General features: G+C 42.4%; 1 protein-coding gene across 1 annotated transcript in view; it reads left to right on the plus strand.

Moving 5' to 3' along the window:
* The window catches only part of otog (otogelin), a 346,092-nt gene extending 330,785 nt beyond the window's left edge, over positions 1–15,307 (plus strand). The window contains exons 52-54 of the mRNA XM_041196645.1: positions 1,185–1,230; positions 6,230–6,309; positions 15,107–15,307. Coding sequence (XP_041052579.1) covers positions 1,185–1,230; positions 6,230–6,309; positions 15,107–15,307 — 327 coding nt within the window. The remainder of the gene's footprint in view (positions 1–1,184; positions 1,231–6,229; positions 6,310–15,106) is intronic.
* Positions 15,308–20,965: the final 5,658 nt, after the last annotated feature.

Here is a 20,965-nt window from a genome sequence, read left to right on the forward strand (position 1 = left end):
CCACGCGGCCCATTATTAGCCAAGCTGACAATGGTAGGCCTCAAATGGAGATAAAATTTTCAACTGACATTCCTCATGGCCATAAAATAATGCATCACATGCAGAAACCAAAAAAAAAAATTCAGGACAGAATTTACTGGACCCAAGGTTAGGGTTGTGCTGTTTCTAATATTGTGGTCTCCTTAACGGACAAGTCCAAAATCATTAAATAGAACCACAAAATTTTACAGCATAGAAAGAGACCAGTTGGACCATCACACTTGTGCTGGACTTTTGAAGGAGTTTTTCAATTTTAGTCTCACACTCCAGATTTTTTCCCATAATCCTGCAAATGACTTCTTAATTACTATTTAATTACATTTTAAAAGCTCCCGTGGAATCTAATTCTGCAACCCTTTTAAATAGTGAGTTCCCAGATCGCAACAGCCCTCTATATGAAGAGATTTCTTATTTCCCTGCAAGTTCCTTTGCCCATTATTTTAAATGGATGGCATCTGGTTACTGACTCACTTGCCTGAGGAAATGGTTTGTCCCTAATTGCTCTATGAAAATGCCTCTCAAGGTCTGCCCTTCATTTTCTCTGCTGTAATAAGAGCTGTCCAACTTCTCCAATCTCTTCACATAACCAAACTCCGTCATCCCAAGTAGCACCCTGGTAAAAATCCAATGCACTTTATACAAGGCCTTGATATCCTTCCAACAAGTGTGGGCCTCAGAACTGTGCACAATACTTCAGCTGAGACCTAACCAGAGATTTGTAAAGATGTGGCATGACTTATTTGTTTTTGTATTAGCTGTCCCTATTTATAAAGCCAATTATCTCTCATTCTTTCTTAATCACCTTCTCAACTAAGAATTATGGAAGCATGGATTGAAATTTTAGATTATGGTCCTGTCTCCATCATACACATGAATGTGGTCCACAAAGATATAAGCTTGGACATTCCAGTTTAGTAACTAATCTCAAAAATTTGTATTGTTCATATATAATTATAATAGTACTGTCATGATTTTCACCCACTTTAAGTAGTTTTTTTTAATGCACCTGTTAAAACTTCAAAGATTCACAGATGTTTCAGATTCGTTTAAATTCTTTCTCCCAGACCAAAAGCATAGATTTAATTTCAATCTACACAGTTCAGCTTTTGCTATTACTGGTAGTAACTGAAGCTTTTCTACTTCAGACTGGAGGATCAGTTATAGCCTACATGGACGGTTGCTGTAAAAGCTGTGAGTACAAATCTAAATGGGATTTCAGATCTGAATCAAATACTGGTCAGCAACAAGTTAGAATTGTCTTGTCATTTTTACTGTAAAAAGACAGTACACACACAATGTTGGTGTTCATGAAATAAGTAAGTCATGACTCCCATCATTCCCATTTTAAGGCATGGTCAGTATCAGTGTTTGTAACTGGAATGCTTACAGTCTGTTGGCAGTGTGTTTGAGATTAGTCTTTGTTTATTTATTATGATGATAGGGCTCAACAAGGATCCACTAGGATAATATCCAAATAGATACAAATGATGGACCATTGACATCATCATACTATGAGGAAGAGTTTCAACATGCCACATGTGGTGTATAATGGCATTGGCGGTAGGCCAACCCATTGGAGAACCTACCCAATTTTCATTTCAGACTGGTGACTGATCATCCATCCCGGTTTTACACACTGGTGGCAAGTTGTAAAGCTACCCCATATCTTCATTTGTGAATGACAACCCAGTCTTACAAATCCAATATAAGTAGATATATTTAAAAATTATACACCTTTGCACTCAAAATTAAAACTTCAATTCAATCTAATTTTAGGTGGAAATCAAATCATTCTTTTTTCTATATGATGCACCAATATTTTTTTTGAGGAATATCTTTTCCTATTAAGTTTTGGAATGCAAACAGTTGGAGAAGAGAGAACTTAAGGGGTAGCTGTTTTCATGGCAAACTTTTATCCATTTAGTTACAAGTACAGTACATGGCAACAAAACTCATCATTTACATGTAATGTCACCATGGTGAAATCATTTGCAGTTCTGACAGTCACTTTTACTTTTTAAACTATGTTTTTCAGCTGAGGTGATGGCATAGTGGTATTGGGGAGGAAGTGGTAATGTCACTGGACTGGTATTCCAGACACCCAGGGTAATGCTCTGGAGACCCGGGTTTGAATCCCACCACACCAGATGGTGAAATTTGATTCAATAAAAATATGGAATTAAAAGTCTGATGATGAATGATTATGGTAAAAACCCATCTAGTTCACTAATGTCCTTTAGGAAATCTGGCCTATATGTGACTCCAGACCCACAGCAATGTGGTTGACTCTTAAAATGCCCTCTGAAAAGGGCAATTAGGCATGGGCAGTAAATGCTGGTCTAGCCAGCGACGCCCATACCCCATGAATGAATAAAAAAAAGGCACCTGCATGCACAAGTATTAAATATCTTCCTGTATGCAGCTTTCTATCTCAGTTTGATAATTGCCTTAATATCTACAGCATGTTGTCTGAGAACTTATTGTAAGAAATGAGCAAAATTCAATGGTAATAGCAATAAAGTGTTCCAATTTTTTTTACCATTGATGCAATTCCAATAAGAAAATGTTGTTAGGACATTAGAAGAGGACAGTAATGACAAGACCCTTAAAAGCAATAATAATAATCCTTTTCAAAATGCAATTAAATGTCAATGAACTATCATAGGACACATAATACAATGAATAGCTTCACAAATTGACCTGCTTCATAACTACTGTAACAGCTTGTCCCTGCTCTCTTTGTCCATATTTTCAATTATTAGCTATGTTATTGATGCTGTTCTTGATGCTTGACTTCCAAATTAATATCTGTCTATTTTCTAGTTTTCTCACCTTAATCTGGAGGCAGAAAGCCAGTTGCAACTGCCTCTGATAATCTAAAGCCGAATCCAATTCGCTGTTCACCATCATATCTGAACAAAATCCTGATCTGTTTACATTCTGACACTCATCATGGTCATGGTCAGCTCTACATTTACTTGGACTTGTCCACTGCATTACACCAGTAACAGCACACATTGCAATATTTTTTGGCAATAATCAAACTGGCGCTGTTATATTTAACAGATTTACTCCAGGGTCAGAATTTTACACCTCACATGTGGTTGCGCGCCCAACCCAAACAGATGTGAGATAGCGCGAGATGACATCAGGCAAATGTCCTGACATCATCCTACGTGCAAGCAATCATCAGGTCAGCGGGCGCATGTGGTGGTCAGAAGCATATCTGCTGACAATTAAGTGGGCAATTAAGCCCTTTAAGTAGGCAATTGAAAGTGATTTTTCATGGCCCGTCCATTTTTCCGGCTGGCGGCCAGGCCAATTGGCCATGCAATCTTTACATTTTTGCTGAAACCTCAATCCAGGGCAAGATGAAATCTCCGTGGGGAAATAAAATAAAAAGAGATACCTGGGCACTGTTTTATATGAGGTGTACTTTCAGGTGCTTGAATGTGCTGCATGCACATATTTTGTAGCATTTTTGATGTTTCGTTTATGCTGAGGAGGTCTGCAGCTCCCTGAGGCAGCTGTCCCAGAGGGTGCCTTTACCCACCCAATTTCTAGGTAATTTTTGGAAAGCCCAGATGTAGGAGAGAAAGTTCTCATCTTGGTATTTTGGCTTACTGGTTGCATCACATGCCCTCATGTAGCCTTTCAGATTTTATTGTTGATAGCATTGACACTCTTCTAGTCCATGGCTGTAAGCAGCCAAAAGAACCAGTAAATGGATAAGCGAACAGTAGCAATAGGAGGCTGAAGATTTACAGTAGTTCACTACCATACGTTAGAAGATAAAAGACAAACAGCTCTGTCTGCTGTGCTAAACTTCAATATGGACTGGACCTGGTTCAAGGGTTCTGATTTAACCCCAATCAGTGGTTCGCTGTTAGCCTTCCCTGTTGTCTCTCTGATTTACATCCATCTCTCTGATAGAGACAGATTGCTTAATTTGAACAAGACAATCTCTTCTAGACTGAGATAAATGGAACATATCCCTATAACAAAAGAGAGTGCAGCCCATCTTGGAAGATCATATAGTTGTCTGTAGATCTCTCAGTAGCTTGATTTGGAGTCCTTAAACGTGAAAACATAATTCTACGCATGTCAGAAACTTAGCTGACTAAAATAATTATCAGATGTACACAATCGAATATGTTGATCACATTAGAGCATAGGGATCACATGCTAATTTGTCACACTTTGTTTCATAATTATATGAAGCACAATATAAAAGCACAAGAAATAAAACCTAATTTCCAAAGCTGTACAGGAACATCAAAGCAGGAGCACACTGGCCACTTTATGTTGTTTGCTGCACAACTTTGTTAGATATGGTACCACTTCACCCCTTCAATACTAATTCCCTACCCTTCATATCCTTTAATACCCTCACATACCAATAAGATACCCTCCTTTAAAAAATTAAATTGATTCTGCATTCATAACCTTCTAGAACAGTACATTCTACATCCTCATAATCTATCTGTGAAGAAATTAGTTCCAAGATTTGCTTTCACGCAGTGTAGTTCTAATTTTAAGATTATGTCCTGGATCCCCACACTTTCCAAATTCCTTCTTTATTTCATTAATTTATCATACATCCTCCTAATCTCTAGGAGATATAATTTTACCAAAATTCTTCCTAACTGATGATCATCTTGGTGAATTAAGATATGAGGGGTAGGGTGAAGAGTTACCATGTTTAACAAAATTGTGCAGCAAACAAAATAAAGTGGCTGGTCTACTGTCTTTTGCCATAGGGATGTGTTAACTCTCCCCAAACCTGACATTTCTTCCCTAAGGTGAGGTCCTTAAGCTGAATGCAATATTATTAATTTTGTCTATATAATACTCTGTATAACCACAGTATTATTTCCTTACATTTATGTTCTATACCTCCCCTGGTAAAGCCTAGCATCCCATTAACCTTTTTGGTCCCTCCTTATACCTGTGAGCTAGATTTTAATGATGTACGTTCCTGACCCTTAAATGTTTTTCTATTCCCCCCACCACCCAACATTTGATCCTATGTCCACTTGCCATGCATGCATCATGATTTACTATCTCTTATTTTATCATATTGAACTGCATTTGCTATTAACACACCCATTCGTTCCAGCTATTTTGCAAAGTTCTTGTCTTTTTCATAATTCATTATACCTCCTAGTTTAATGTCATTTGCAAAATTAGAGATATTCCTTCTTATTCCCAAGCCTGGGTAATTAAATTTAGAGTGTAAGCCTTGGATTCCAACATCAGTTCCAACAGAAATGTTATGCCTCAGTATCAGCCCTGCCCCAGGAGCAAGCTGGAAGGGGGTGGGGGGCTAAAATTGAGCCCCAGTATTTTACCAGGAGCAGCAGAAGCATCTTCCCTCTCTTAGGCGAATTGAGGTCCTTCTCCCACTGTTGCTTGTATTTCGCTGAGTTGGAGATTGCACAGACCACTTAGGACCAGGGAGCCTTTTTGCAGGCTGCATGGAACCTCCTATTTGGGCACCCTGTGCAAAATGGAGGATGACCCCCCCCCCCACCCCCCATCACCCTTGCCAAAGTACTCCCCCTAACTTTGCCTGTTCCCTCCATGCGCTCCAAAACCCAGACCTTGAGCCCAACCCATTTTCCAGGTCCAGCCAGGCTGGCCCAAAAAAACTCCCCAGTCACCTTCTAATCTGGCTCCATTATTGTTGGGGACTGGATGCAATCCCAACATTGGCCACTGCGTCCAGTGGTGTTGCTGGAACTGGGGAACTGCCAGCAGTTCTTGGAGGCGGGACTTCCTCCCATATGGGGGCGGAAATCTCAACCTGAACTACTGAATTGCCCAACAGCCGTAAAATTGGCTTCCAGCTCCCTGGCCAAGTGAAGGCAGGTTCACCTCAACTTTTAAGCCAGCAGCAGGGCCACTGCCTGCGTGTAAAATACAGCCCTATGTTGTCAAACACTAATAACATAATTCATTTTGTAAACAGTGTGATGAAAAGGATAGCCTTGACACTAGGGTTTAAAATGCTGCTTTAAATTGTTTGAAAGAAAGCAATAAAGAACTTCTAAAATCCTTTTAATTTTCAGCTTTAACAGAAAGAACATTTTAAAGTATCAAATCTTTCAAAAATTAAACTCTGTTCACTTCAAAGTGGATGGTTTTAAAATGCGCATTGAAATATTTCTGTGTTAATGATTTTGAGCAGGTAAAGAGGACGTGAAGTCATGTCAGAAGGTGGTGGTGAGAATGACCATACGAAAGAATGATTGCAGAAGCAATAGGCCTGTAAGTAACAAATGAAATGAAAAAAAAATGCTTCTTGTACATGAGTCAAACCCTCCACCCTAATACCATTTTTGTGTTAACTTCACCCTACAATCTAAGATACACTTCAAATTTGGGATAATCTGTACAGTTCCAAAAGCCTAAAATCCCAGATATGTACAAGGATGTTCTGAAAAACAACGGGTGGAATTTTCCCAGAATTGCACTAAGTGTGGTAGCGGGCGGGTAAAATGGAGTCCTACCCGCTGATGAAAATGACGGGTTTTCATGCCGTACCTTCCCGAGCCTGCCTCATTATATATTGACTCCCACGAAACACGTTGTTTCCATGGCGGGCGGGCTCTCATTTGTCCACTTGCCATCACTCCGCTGTTGCATCACGCTGGCTGCCATCTTTAAAAGGCAACCGCCAGCAAAGCACTTGTAGCCACCTGCTCACCACCACTGCATGGGAGACATGGCCGAGCAAAGGCAAAAAGACTACAGCCCCCACTTCAACAGCCCCCCTCGAGCGACTGCTGGATGCCATGGAGGCCCGTCGGGATGTGGTCTAACCCTGCTCTGGCCGCAGAATGGGAAGGAATGTCACCAGCCTGGCATGAGAGGCAATGGTTGCGGTGGTCAGCACGAACACCCTGCAGAGGAGGACAACCACTCAGTGCCACGAAAGGATGAATGATCTCCTCCATTCCACCAGGGTAAGTCACTCTTTTCATCACTCCCAACTCACACACTCACAAACCCATCACACATCCTCAGAGCCCTCACTCACTGCCCGTGCAAAGGACATCACCATTCATTCTCTCACACTCACCATCATTGTCCTCATCCCATCCATGGGACCACTCACCACCCACACAGGGCAGGCATACTTATCATCTGGCCTGGCAGACGTCCTGATACACTCTCCCCATCTCTATCCATGCAGGACAAACTGGCACACAACAGGAGGGAAAGGTCACAGGCAGGTGGAGAGATGCCAGAGATCAAAGTTCTGACAGAATTCGAAAACAGAGCCATCCAGTTGGTCAGCAATGACCGGGACTGGTCCTGTGCTGACAGCGAGCTCGGCGCTGCTCTACCAAGTGAGGAACCAGCAGTGCGTCATCTATTAGACAACCATGCCATAAGTGATGTATCCTCTTTCACAGGCCACTGCCATGCATTAATTATCTCCCTTTGCTTTCGCAGGCACATCCAGGAAGCAGCTAACAGAGTTCATGACCCAGGGCCTCCAATCAAGCCCCAGAGGAGAAACGTCTGAAGAGGAATCTGAAGACACCCTCCCTGAAGTCCTGTCACTGTACTCACCCACACCCTCCACAGCGCACAGACACACACCTTGGTGGGACCTAGCTTTAGCGTAGTCTTGGGATTACAATCTGGTGAACACATCGCACTTTCTGATCCACAGCAGGCGGAGGCAGGGATTTCCCAGGTCCTCGGCATTCGGAGGACTGCTGGAGGCCAGAACATTGCTGATTCTGAGTTAGTTGATGAGCCTCTGGACTTGGTCATGTCACAGTTGCTGCAGCTGCAAAGGCAAGCTCGGGAACAACAAGAAGGGATGTCTGCTGCACCCCTCAGATTGCAAGGCACAATGGGGAATCCGTCCGTCTTCAGGTTGAGGGGTGATAGCGCCAGCATTGTAATGCACTAAGGTCAACACTGGCAGGAAGGCAGCCACAATGGAGACCTTGGTCCAGGACGTCATTCCTGCACTGCTGCGCGGGCTTAGCTCCATCACTGATGCAATAGTTGGCTTCAAACAGTGAATTCAGGAGAGGGATGCTGGGCAGCTGGATCTCATCCCAGCTACCCCTTTCATTCACAGAGCCAGCCGAGGCCTCTCGGACACCCATAGGAAGGAGGATCAGCAGGTGCACACTCCGAGGCCATCCACCCAGATGACTCTGGGAGTGACCGGCCCATCCGACTTCCCTCTTCCTGTGACCTCCGCAGATCCAGCTTCACAGGCCGAAGAGTGTGCCACTGCCACACAGCAGGACCCTGAAAGCAGACTGCAGCCTCCAAGCCTCACCCTTCCAGAGGATGCCCACCAAAGTCACCACAGACAGGGTGTCACAGTCAGCAGGCTGCAAGCACCTCTGCTGTGGATGTCTAGAGAGCACCAAGACTTAGCGGCAAGGTTAGGAAAGTTAAGGAGAATTAGTTGAACAGCCTGTGCATGGGTGTTAATTGCTTGTACATAATGTTCACTCTTGTCAATAAAATCCCAAGAATGTCTCCCTGCCTATGGCTCCTTGTTCTGATGAGCAGTGCTCTTGTCACTCAGATGTGAAACCTTTCTGCACAAGATAAAGGCAGGTGTCTCAGTCCAGAGCCTCTTCCCTGTGCTCTGTGCAGCCTTCAGACCACAGTGATAGTCCAGCCTCCCACTCCTTGGAAACGTTACTGATGCCTGCACTTCGGCAGTGCTGGTCATTGCTGCCAGAATGTAGTGGGCAGGCACCACAGAGTTCTCTCATTCTCTCTGTGTGCTCTCAGCACCTTTAAGGTGGGGCTGGCCCCATCACATCAGCATCTGTGGCCAGTGATGCTGTGCACCAGCTCCTGAAGGGCTGAAGTGTTGAAGGCAGACACAGCATCAAATGTGTCCAAAGTTTCATGGCTGTGTCTCTGAGATGGCCCTGATCATGGAGCAAAAACAAGCTGCCCTTGGCCAGACAGGAGTCAGACATTCTCAGAGGGTATGTGGAGAACTATGGAACGTCCTCACTGCATGCTGTCATCATCCTCCTGCGATCAAGCAACTATTAGGGCTTCCACTGCATCTCTATGACAGAAACATTCTCACAGAGGGTATTGGCGCTGCAATAAGCCAGACTGGAGTCAAACATTCACAACTGCGATGTGAGGATCTACAAGGACACCTCACTGCATGTCGTCATCATACTCCACAAATCTGGCAGCTATGAGGGCCTCCCGTCTGCGCCTGCCTCATCCAGCCAGTGCGAGAGCTTCATCCTCCTCGTTGTCACCACCGAAGGCTCCCTCACCCTCATCCCTGTCAACATCTTCCTCATCGGAGGAATCATGCAGCTCCTCCATCTTCTCCTCAGCCAGATCCTCACCCTGTTGCAGCACCAGGTTGCAAAGGGCGCAGCAGACAATGTCAATGCATGATACCCTCTGCAGACTGTATTGCAGGTCTCCACCAGACCGGTCCAGGCACTGGAACCGCATCTTCAGCATCCCAATGGTCTGCTCCACCTGGTTGCGAGCTGCTGCATGAGCCTCATTATAGCGTCGCTCTGCTGCAGCCTGAAGCCGCCACGGCCTCTGCCAACGAGCCAACCCTGCAGCCTTTGTGAACCCTGGAAGACTGCAGGGATCTGCGAATGACTCAGGATGTAGGCATCGTGCACACTCCCTGGAAACGATGCACATACCTGCAGGATGCATTTCTGGTGGTCACATACCAGCCGCACGTTCAGTGAGTGGAAGCCCTTGGGTATAGCAATGGAGACCTGAGCGCCACATGGGTGCAGTCAATCGCACCCTGCACCTGTGGGAATCCCGAGATCAGGGTGAATCCATTGGCCCTTGCATCTTGGTCCCAGGCGAAATGCATAAAGTTGTGTGCCATGGGGAAGATGGCATCTGTGACCTCATTTGTGGGTGGCAGATTATGAAATCCCTCAGAGGTCACCTGTGGAGCCCTGAAAGGAGCCACTGGCATAGAAATTGAGCACCACAGTCACTTTCACAGCCACTGGCAGTGGACGCCCTCCAGGTCCCCTTGGTGCTAAGTCCTGAAGTAAGTGGCAAATGTGAGCCACTAGGTCGGCGACTCTAGTTCTCAGTCATCTGCAAGAATGGCAGGTAGCATCTATAGACCCTGGGTGTTGCTAGGCGCCGACCAGCCACGGCTCGCTGTCGCTCCTCGGCAGCGTTTGCGGGAGCCCCTGCTGCCCCTTCCTCATGCGGTTGTTGCTCCTGTCTTCGTGCTGTCTGGTGCCTCAGTCACTCTCTCCTTCGTCTTCTATGGTCTCTGTAGGCCATCAGGTTTACAGCTGAGTTACCAGGATCTATGATCCTGATGTGGTCCTCCTGCAGCATGAAAGAGAGAGACGTGGTTATCATGGCTGTACTTAGCAGCTTTCCTGGCCCTGTGTGACCGCCCCTTAATGCTTCCTGGAGAGTGCTGGTCATCCCTCAGATAGCCAGATATGAGTACGCTACATGGCTGCCCAGTCTACCTGCGACATGGGGGACACTGGTCCAAACCAGGATGCTGAGATTGCAAGGGGCCGTGAGTGCCTCCAGCAGTAACTGCTACATGGCCAATGTTGGTGAGGAGATTGTACAACATGTGCAGTCCAACTGCTCCACGGTCCAATAAAGTGGTGGTAGACTCGAAGTCTGTACCTTGGGATGGGGGGGTGGTGGGGTGGTGTGTAAGGTATGGAGCACTTGTTGGCCCTAGGTTGCCTCTGCTTTGCTTGTATGGGAGGGCAGGCTAGGAGCCCGACTCCAAACATCTCACTGTGGCTGTGCTTGATCTGTCTCAGTTGCGGAGGCATGGTCAGTTTATACAGGTGTCCCTAATGTGCGGCCATTCCCCTCGCTTACCCTGTCTCCCACATGTGCGCTGCATATAGCACCAGGGTAGCACTTGAACCCCCCTCCCTGCCTTCAGAGTCGCCTTCGAAGTTGACCAGCACTTGCACCCGGACACCACCCCCCCGCATCTTCAGCAGTCACTTCCCCCCTCAGCAGTCGCCTGTGGTTCCAGGAAAGAGTTTCCCCCGCAACCCTCCCCCCCGCCACCCATGAGGCCTGTAAACAATGGGCGAGCTGTGGAGAACGCTGCTGTGCACTCACCTCAGTTCCCCCAAAGCGAAGGCCACCAAATGCATGTCACCTGCGTGCTGTTGTGAAACACGTCAACGTACTTTCTCACCGACATGGACAGACAAAACGGCAGGGTTCCAAGAGCCTGGTGGGATGGCATTTTAATTATATGCTAATGTATTACAATTAGCTCCCGATGACCAATGGCCCGAAAGGCGGCCTGCCATTGGCGGGCTGAGCGGAAGATCGTGACCTGCTTTCCCTCTGCCATCGTGAAGTGGGTCCCGCCATATTTTCTGCGTATGCCACCTATCATGCCTGCCACCAGCGGGCTCAGAAAATTCCACCCAAAGCATGGAATATCCTTTTTGGGCAGGTTATACTTTGTAATCTTGAACCAAGCAGTTCTGGCAGCGGCTCAACAATTGTTTACCATACAAAAGCAAGGTAATAAATTAACCAATGGTATAAGGAGGTAGGTGAGTGTTGGATGATACTTAGTAGTATATAATGGGTCTGTACACAGTCTTTTGCCAAAGTCCCCTAAGCATGAAGCTTACTTTTAACTCTTTATTTGGCAATACCATAAACTTGTTCTTTTAATCTAATACCACCCATAATTTCTTTAGTTACTCATGGTTGTACCACTTTTCCAGTGGATGTATATTCATTCAGAATTATAAATTGTTTCCTTGCATGTCTGGCATTGTCTATGTTTCTCCTCAAGAATAATTTAAACCAACAATTGACGTTTTGCTACATAATGAACATCATCTTGTTACAAATATACATTTAAATTTGAAAAAAGCTACTGAGCGCGGAATGCTTGACTAAAAGGAAAGAAAAAGAACTGTCCTTCTTTACCTCAATGATTAATGAAGAACAAATGCAAAGCAATCAATTAACTGGTTAAAAATTGGTTTCCTAAAAATGCAAAAAAAAATAGGCAGGGTGTAATTGTTACAATTTGCACAGAGACTGTTAACTTCTAGAAAGAGATAAATTTTCAAGTGATTGATGGAAGTAACATAAGGACAAGATTTCACATTGTTGGACTTTTTGCTATAACGCACAAACTAAAATCAACAAGGACGAAACACTACTTAATAGGCAACTAATACATCAAGCTAAAGAAAAACTGCATTTGCATCAGCTAAGTAATGGAACAAAAATATGCTTATAAAACATTTTTACTTTACACCATGCTTCTGGTAGATACTTATCAATATAAGATTAAGTCCCAAGTTAACCCCAGCTTTTCAATAGGCCCACTTCTCCCTGCCCCGCCAGGTCAAATCTTCCAGTATTCATCTAAAACCATTCCATTTAGTCTGAGTATTCCAGAGCCGACCTCTACCAGCAAGGTCCCAAGGGCCACCTCAGCGACCCCTTATTTAGTAAACCTCCAAAAGTCCCATGTGTTCTGTCATCTTCTCTTTGAACAGAGAACAAGCTGTCACCAGCATCCTGCTTGGATACTAATGCAAAAACAGTCTTTCTCTGCACTTTGCAGCAGCAGCTGTGTTCTCTTTCTCTCTCTCTCTCTTTCTTTCTCTATCTCTCTCTCTCCATGTGTCTATCTCCATAAAGCAGCTGCCCATCTTTCTGTGTTAAGGTGTTAAAATTACCACTTGATTTTTAATAGGTTTTGGTTCAGGTTCCTTTTCCCATGACAACCAGATCACATTGGCCTGTTTCCAGACAGAGACTTAGTACGAGCACCATTCCCCCACTTAGAAAATCCTATTTCCTTAAGTAAAAGAAGACAATTTAAAACATAACTGTCTTGTAAAGTCTTGCATTCGTAACAGTAAGGGACAATTCCTAACCAATAATTTCAATTTGGCTCAGTTTGTTGATGAAAGACGCATTAAAGCTGTAAATCACACACTGTCATCGACTACTTGAAGGAAGTGCCAAGTACTAAGTCAAAACAAAAAATGCTGGAAAAGCTCAGCATGCCTGACAGCATCTGTGGAGAGATAGACAGAGTTAACGTTTCGAGTCTGTATGATTCTTTTTCAGAGCTCATACGGACTCAAAATGTTAACTCTGTCTTTCTCTGCACAGGTGCTGTCAAACCTGCTGAGTTTTTCCAGCATTTTTTGTTTTTTACTTCAGATTTCCAGCATCCACAGTATTTTGCCTTTAATTTAATCACTAAGTGCTGGCCAAACCAGGTATTGTCAATTTATAATGGCTACAGATCTAACTAAAATTACACAGAATGTTAAGTAGTATCCCCTGACTGTTCAAATCTAACATTATACTTAAATTGATAATGGTTTGTTGAGAAATTTGAAATAGGCGAGAGTGGCTACTGTCTTCATGCCAAGTGGAAACTAATCAGAACAGCCAGTACTGCACTGATTGAACACGTAACCTGCTTTTGACAACTTATTTTAGCATACTTATTATATTGCCTATTCAGCAGACATTGAATCTTTTCCCAAACCTTTAAAGACATTTTTATATCACACAAAATCCTGCAAATAAATTCAAAAGTAATAAAGTCAAAATAGGGATATCAACAAGGAAATAAAAGTATTAATTGTAATCACACTGATTCACTCAGTGGACCAATAAGTTTGGATTCCTTAAACTCTGAAATGCATGTTTGCCTGCTGATTTCTAAAATTATGGGCAGAATTTAGCCCTTGGCAGTCAGGCTTGGCGGGGGTGGTTGGGAAGCCGACTGCCGCCTGCAATAGGCACCGCACCGCGATTTCACGGTAGCGAGCCAATTAAGGCGAGCTATTGAAAAAATAATGTAATAAAACATGTACCCTCATGTGACTCTGTCACATGAGCAGGGCTTTGTTATTAATGAAAAATTAAAGTTTTAAAAAAAATTTTATTTGCTTTTGGAAACCTCATCCCGCCCGTAGATGAGGTGTCCAAAAAAATGCAAAGGCTGCTTAGCCTTTTCGTCTGCCCGTCAACTGTTGGGTTGGATGGGCAGCGGAAACCTTATGTTACTTGCTAACTTATTGGCCTTAACAGGCCTTTCCCGGCCCACGCCCGCCGCCGAACTATTGTGTGACTGCATTGACATCGGTACGCTTGGCCGACGTCAACATGCGTCATTTCACGCTCAAGGAGGTTGGGCGCGTGCCTGCCTGCTGAGTGAAAATTTGCCCCATGTTTAACACTTTGCTGAAAAAATGCATTAAGCATGGTCTGTTATAGAAATCTCTTCCTGAATGCCACATAGCTATGTTACCTTATAAATGAAAACTGACATTGGACATAAACATTTACTGGTGCATGCTGTTCCCTGTTTGATGAGTCTTTAGTCACAGCCAAGTCACCAACGATAAAAACCAGACAAATTTTCTATCATTTTTGAAGATTGCTTCCAGTGTGAACATAATGATTCAAATGGAAAGGTTTAAAGGCTTATTATGATGGGAACTAACGCCAGATTTTAACATTTTTCATTTGGTACGCAGAAAAAAATAATGAAATGATATTTCTGTGTATACCATTGATTACAAACTTGGAAAAGCATCTCAGGATGCTTTGCCCTGATAACAGTGCTCCTTTAACTATAACATTCTAGTGGCTCAGTTGGTAGGGGCAGTTGCGGAACTGAGACGAGGAAACTCATATTTTAGCATCAATTGTAGGTTTATTTTAGTTGGACTCCTAGGATAGTAGACTTTGATAGTTGACTTTGATGTTCCTGAGCTAAGGAAGTTGGTGTTTAGGTGGAGGTGGGGTTAGTAAATGCTTGCTAGTTGTCTAGAGATCGGTGTTTCATCACCAATTGTGGCTACACTAAATATACCATCAAGAATCATACAAGAATGATGTATACTCGATGAGGTATTAGGGTGGCTGATTCATTTAGATCCATACTTCAGCACAAATAGGCATTTTCCTAAAACAGAGAAAATTGGAAGGGAGAGGAGAAACTATTATAAACCATATGTTTGTATTGCATAAAATTGGCAATTTGTCTTCTTTTGTTTTCCAGGTAAATATAGTCTCATGCGATGGAAAATGCCCCTCAGCCAGTATCTACAATTACAGCATTAATACACATGCCAGATTCTGTAAGTGCTGCAGGGAAATTGGGCTGCAAAAACGCACAGTGCAGCTTTACTGTAGCAGCAACGCTACCTGGGTCAATTATTCCATCCAAGAACCCACAGACTGTTCCTGCCAGTGGTCCTAGGAACTAAAAGAAACTGCAAACCTGTAACTCAAACAAATGTCTGTGATGATCTGTAGTTTGATACCATGTGCACACTACTCTAATTAATCCCGGATGTAGTTGGGCATTTAAATTTTTATTTTGTTCTAGTCTCACTGCTTGTTCTGAGGATTCTTTATTTCATCCCCTTCGCCATTCTCTTCATAACTGCCTGGAACAGTTCATTGACTGCACACACAGAAGAAATCTATATCTTCTGTTCGCAGCCTAACTTGTGCAGGTTACCATTCCATCAGTTGTCTCTGACTTTACAAACTTGGTTCTTTGCAAGTGAACTAAAAATAGACTACTTGGCCTGAGGTGTTTAATGTTGGCAGGGAAATGTACAAATGGAAAACATTCTATTCCCTGGCACTAACATTTGCCACCTAGATGAACACAAACTTCACATAAACATATTTTATAAAAAGTCTTTTACAAATCATAAACACAAGTTTTTAAATAAAAATGCAGGCATCTATGTCATAAGAAACCTGTTTTGTACAGAACTGTAGTCATACCAGTGAGTTCATTAAAATATATTGAATTTCGTATTTTTATTCTCGATAATTTAGGGCAGTCACAGTGATCTTGCCCTCAAAATATTTTAGTGTTCATGATTCTTTCAAAATTATACATAAATTAAATCTTTGATTAAGGAGAAATAATGTAGTAGAAAAATGATCAAAATAGTTTTTTTGTAAAGCTACCTGTTGCATAGAGGGTAGTCTGTTCATATACAGAACTCAAACAATCAGTTGTATATTTCTATGCATTTTATTTAAACATTAAAACAAATAAAACCAAATGAACATTCTTCATATTTGTGTGTATTTGGTATTTAGCCAGAATCATTCTGTTAAACTTGAGGGATTATTTTCTCATATATGGTGTGTTGTTCTCCAGTTATATGCAGAGTATGCTATTCTTTAACAGATATAGGATCCGCTGACTGTGCTATTTATATTAATAAAGATGCAAAATGAGTGGAGGTACAATCGTGATCAGCATTTCCATGATCTTTCAATATACACTGGCTCTGTTTTACAAAATTCTCTCTGTAATATATAATTGATGTCCAATGCAAAAAACTGTGTTATCTCCCTTAAAATCGTTCATAATTTTGAAAGCTGTTTAGCCACTGAAAGGAGACCCAGTTTTACTCATGTTACCTTTCTTGTGCCTGTTATATGACTCATTTTAACTGTTCAGTTCATTATCATATTCAACTTTACTACCATTCAACCATAAATGTGACCAATGCATTGATTTTATTAGTATAGTACAATACTAATTTTTGATTCATGGGGCACTGGCACCAATATTTTGGAAAATGGGAGCTGTACCGTTGGCATGGCCTTCATCTGAACTGTGCCGGGGCCAGTGTTCTAGCGAGTTGTATAACTAGGGTGGTAGAGAGGGTTTTAAACTAAACTGTCAGGGAAAGAGATCATGTGAGAGGAGCTGTAGTAAATCAAAGGGAAACAATGAGGTAATGGACCAGAGTATTGCAATAATCATGGGTGACTTTAATCTACACATGGATTGGGTGAATCAGATTGGTAGCCAGGCATATGAGTTCATAGAGTGTATTCAGGAAAATTTCTTAGAGGAGTACATTCTAGAGCCAACCAAGGAGCAGACTATTTTGGATCTGGTAATGAGCAATGAGACAGGACTAATCAATAACCTTATAGTAAAGGAACCTTTAGGTGACAGCAATCAATACACATCAAAATTTTATCTTCAGTTTGGAAGGGAACAGGATGAGTAGTGTTTTAAACAATAAAGATAATTATAAGGGTATGAAAGCAGATCTGGCTAAAGTGAACTGTGACACTAGTTTAAAAGGTAGGACAGTAGACACAGAGTGGCAGACTTTTAAGGAGATATTTAGTAAATCTCAGCAAAGATTTCTCCCAGTGAGAAAGACTTTTTGAGAATGATGCATCGTCCTTGGCTGAAGAAGGGAGTTAGAGATAGTATTAAATTAAAAGGAACACTGTACAAATCTGCACAGCTTAGTGGTAGGTCAGAAGACTGGTCAAATTTTAAGAACCAGCAAAAATGACTTTAAAAAATGAAGAGGGAGAAAGAAGAGCATGTGAGAAAGCTAACAAGTAAAATAAAAGCTGATAGTAACAGTTTCTACCAGTATTTAAATAGGAAAAGAGTGCTGTTCCTCTAGAGAATGAGTCTGGGGAACAAGGAAATGGCAGAGGTGTTGAACAGGTATTTTGTGTCTTTCTTCATGGTAGAGGACTTAGAAAACTTCCCAAAAATACTTGGAAATCAAGAGATGAATGGGAGAAAGGAACTTAAAAAAAATCACCATCACTAGGGAAAAGGTTCTGGAAAAGCTATTAGACCTAAAGGCTGACACGTCCCCAGGACCAGATGGCCTGCATCCTCGGGCCTTAAGGAAGTGGCTGCAGAGATAGTAGGTGCATTGATTATAATCTTCCCAAATTCCTGAGATTCTGGAAAGGTCCCAGTGAATTGGAAACTAGCTAATTTAGTACCTTTATTCAAGAAAGGAGTGAGACAGAAAACAAGAAACTACAGACCAGTTAGCCTAAGAGCTATCATAGGGAAATTGCTAGAATCCATTATTAAGGAGGTTATAGCAGGATTATTTTAAAAATATATAATTTGATCAGGCAGAGTCAACATGGGTTTGTGGAAGGAAGATCGTAATTAACTAATTTATTTGAGATTTTTGAGGAAGTAACAAAAGCAAGTGGATAAAATGGAACCTGTAGATGTGGTGTACTTGGATTTCCAGAAGGCATTGGTAAGATCCCGCATCAAAGATTACTACACAAGATAAGATTACATGGTGTAGGGGGTGACATAGTAGAGTACCACAGGGATCAGTGCTGGGGCCTCAACTATTTACAATCTACATCAACAATTTGGATGAAGGGGCTGAATGTATGATAGCTCAATTTTCCGAAGAAATCTAGTTAAGTTGGAAAGTAAGTTGTCAAGGAGAGGTAGACAGCCTGTAAAGGGATATAGATAGGGTAATTGGGTGGGCAAAAATTTGGCAGATGGAGTGTAATGTGGGAAAATGTAAACTTGTCCACTTTGACAGGAAGAATTTAAAAGCAATATACTATTTAAATGGAGAGAAATTGCAGAACGGACTGGTACAGAGGGATCTGGGTGTCCTGGTACATGAATTACAAAAAAGTTAGTATGCAGGTACAGCAAGTGATTAGGAAGGCAAATGGAATGTTGGCATTTTTGCAAATGAAATGGAATATAAAAGGAGAGAAGTTTTACTGCAGATGTACAAGGCCTTGGTGAGAAGACATCAGGAATACTGTGTATAGTTTTGGTCCCTTTATTTGAAAGAATATATTGGTCTGAATTTTCAGCTCAGCAGGCGGGCACAATCGGCAGGCCCAGGAGCATTTGGGAAATGGACCGCCGACTACAAAGGGCTCCTGACCACGATTTCACGCTGGCTGGCCAATTAACGATCAGCCAGCATGAAGTGCGTGCTGAAAAGCTCAGCGCTGCTGGAGTGCGGGGCAGGAGGAGAGTGGGTGATGATGCGGGCATGCGGGAGCTTTGACAGAAAACTCCCTGAAGGCAGAGAGTTACCTCAGGGAGCTGAAGACCTAAAACCTAGGACATAAAGTTTATAAAATCAGGAAAGAAATGTCCAAGCATCACATTCAGATGGCTGAACATATAAATTATAAAAATGGTGTCCACAGATTCCTATTTTTATTTTATTTAATAACTGAAACCTCATCCCACACTTTGAAAAGATTTACTGAAAAATGTAAAGACCGCCTGGCTGATTCGCCCGTCCGCCAACCGTAAGGCTGGACGAACTATGTAAAATGACAGACAATTGCGCCGTTAATGGGCTTAATTGCCCTCTTAATTGTTGGCGTGCATGCTTCCGGCTTGTACGCATGCCCACTGACTGAAATATCACGCGAGTGCGGGATGACATCAGGACACCCACCCGACATCATCGTGCACGATTTCACACCCGATCGAGTTGGGTGCACGTCCGCCCAGTCAGTGGAAAATTCAGCCCAATTGCGTTAGAAGCAGTTCAGAGAAGGAATAAAAACAAAAAACTGTGGATGCTGGAAATCCAAAACAAAAACAGAATTACCTAGAAAAACTCAGCAGGTCTGGCAGCATCGGCGGAGAAGAAAAGAGTTGACGTCTCGAGTCCTCATGACCCTTCAACAGAACTAGAAGGTTCATTCAACTCATTCCTGGGGTGAAGGGCTTATCTTATGAAGAAAGGGTGGGCCTATACCCATTTGAGTTTAGAATAATGAGAAGTTATCTTATTGAAGCATATAAGACCCTGACGGATTTGATCGGGTGGATACCCCGTGGATAATTCCACTTGTGGGAGAGACTAGAACCAAGGAACAGTTAAAAAATATGAGGCCTACCGTTTGAGACGGAGATGAGAATTTTTTTTCTCAAAGTATCGATAGTTTGTGGAATCCTCTTCCCCAGAAAGGTCATTGCATTTATTCAAGCCAGAATTAGACAGATTTTTGATAGTCAAGGGAGTCAAGGATTATGGGGGCAGATAGCAAAGTGGAATTGAGACCACAACCAAATCAGCCATGATCTTACTGAATGGCGGAGCAGGCTCTAAGTGTTGAATGGCCTATTCCTGCTTCTACTTCTATGTTCCTATGTACTTAGTCTAAAGCAGCTAACTAACTGTACACAGGATCTAATAACAAGGAAAGAAGATTATATATGGTTTAGAAAACAATAGCACATTTTTTAATTTTATGATTTTACTGAGGTTGAAACTTCCATCTTGACAGTGTTTATGTGAAGTTTTCTCCCATGCTCTCAACTATAAAACATCAGCTGAGTGGTCCTGGAGAAATATGCAAATCTATTCACTCCTATTGCCATCATAATATTTCATGAACTGAAAGCAGCCACTGAAGCAGACCACTCACTGGTACAGAATGTATTTTCCACATATTGCTCTAATGGCTGAAATTATCTGTTGAAGGCTGGAATGCCAACGTCTTGAATGGCCAGAAATGGTGTAAAACTTTATATTTCAAAGAATACTGAAGTATTTGGGAGTAAGCAGAAGACATTTAGTTCTGCTGGCATCAGAACTATTTCATGGAATCGCAGACCTCCAATTTACTTCCATTCCTATATTATATTACTTCCATTCCTATGTCCTTTAAATATTATTTAGCTTCACAGTTCAACGGTCCTTATTTTATAATTTAACTTATATTTTTATCCTTTCCTGCAGATAACACATATTACCACAAGCAATGAGGAGAGCCTATTCATGTATTACCCTATATAGTGGATGTTGGCAGGCTATCTAACCATGAAGGGCATCACAGCTCTACCCTAGATGAGGAGTGAAATCTGTGGGTCATTTTTCCCAGGAACATTTAAGCTAATTATAATATACCTAACTCCTGAACTCCAACAACTTACATATCTGTGGTGGTACTCATGTAACATAATAACACCTCAGAACACTTAAGAAAGTGGAAGAGGTGGGAAGAAATTAGAGTGGAGACTGAAAGCACTGTGACAGAGTACTTTTTTTAAGATAGGTAACACACAGTGAAGTGGCTTACAGGGACAATTCCAGGGGACAGA

The sequence above is a fragment of the Carcharodon carcharias genome, chromosome 10, assembly GCF_017639515.1.
Source record: "Carcharodon carcharias isolate sCarCar2 chromosome 10, sCarCar2.pri, whole genome shotgun sequence".
NCBI classification, from domain to species: Eukaryota; Metazoa; Chordata; class Chondrichthyes; order Lamniformes; family Lamnidae; genus Carcharodon; species Carcharodon carcharias.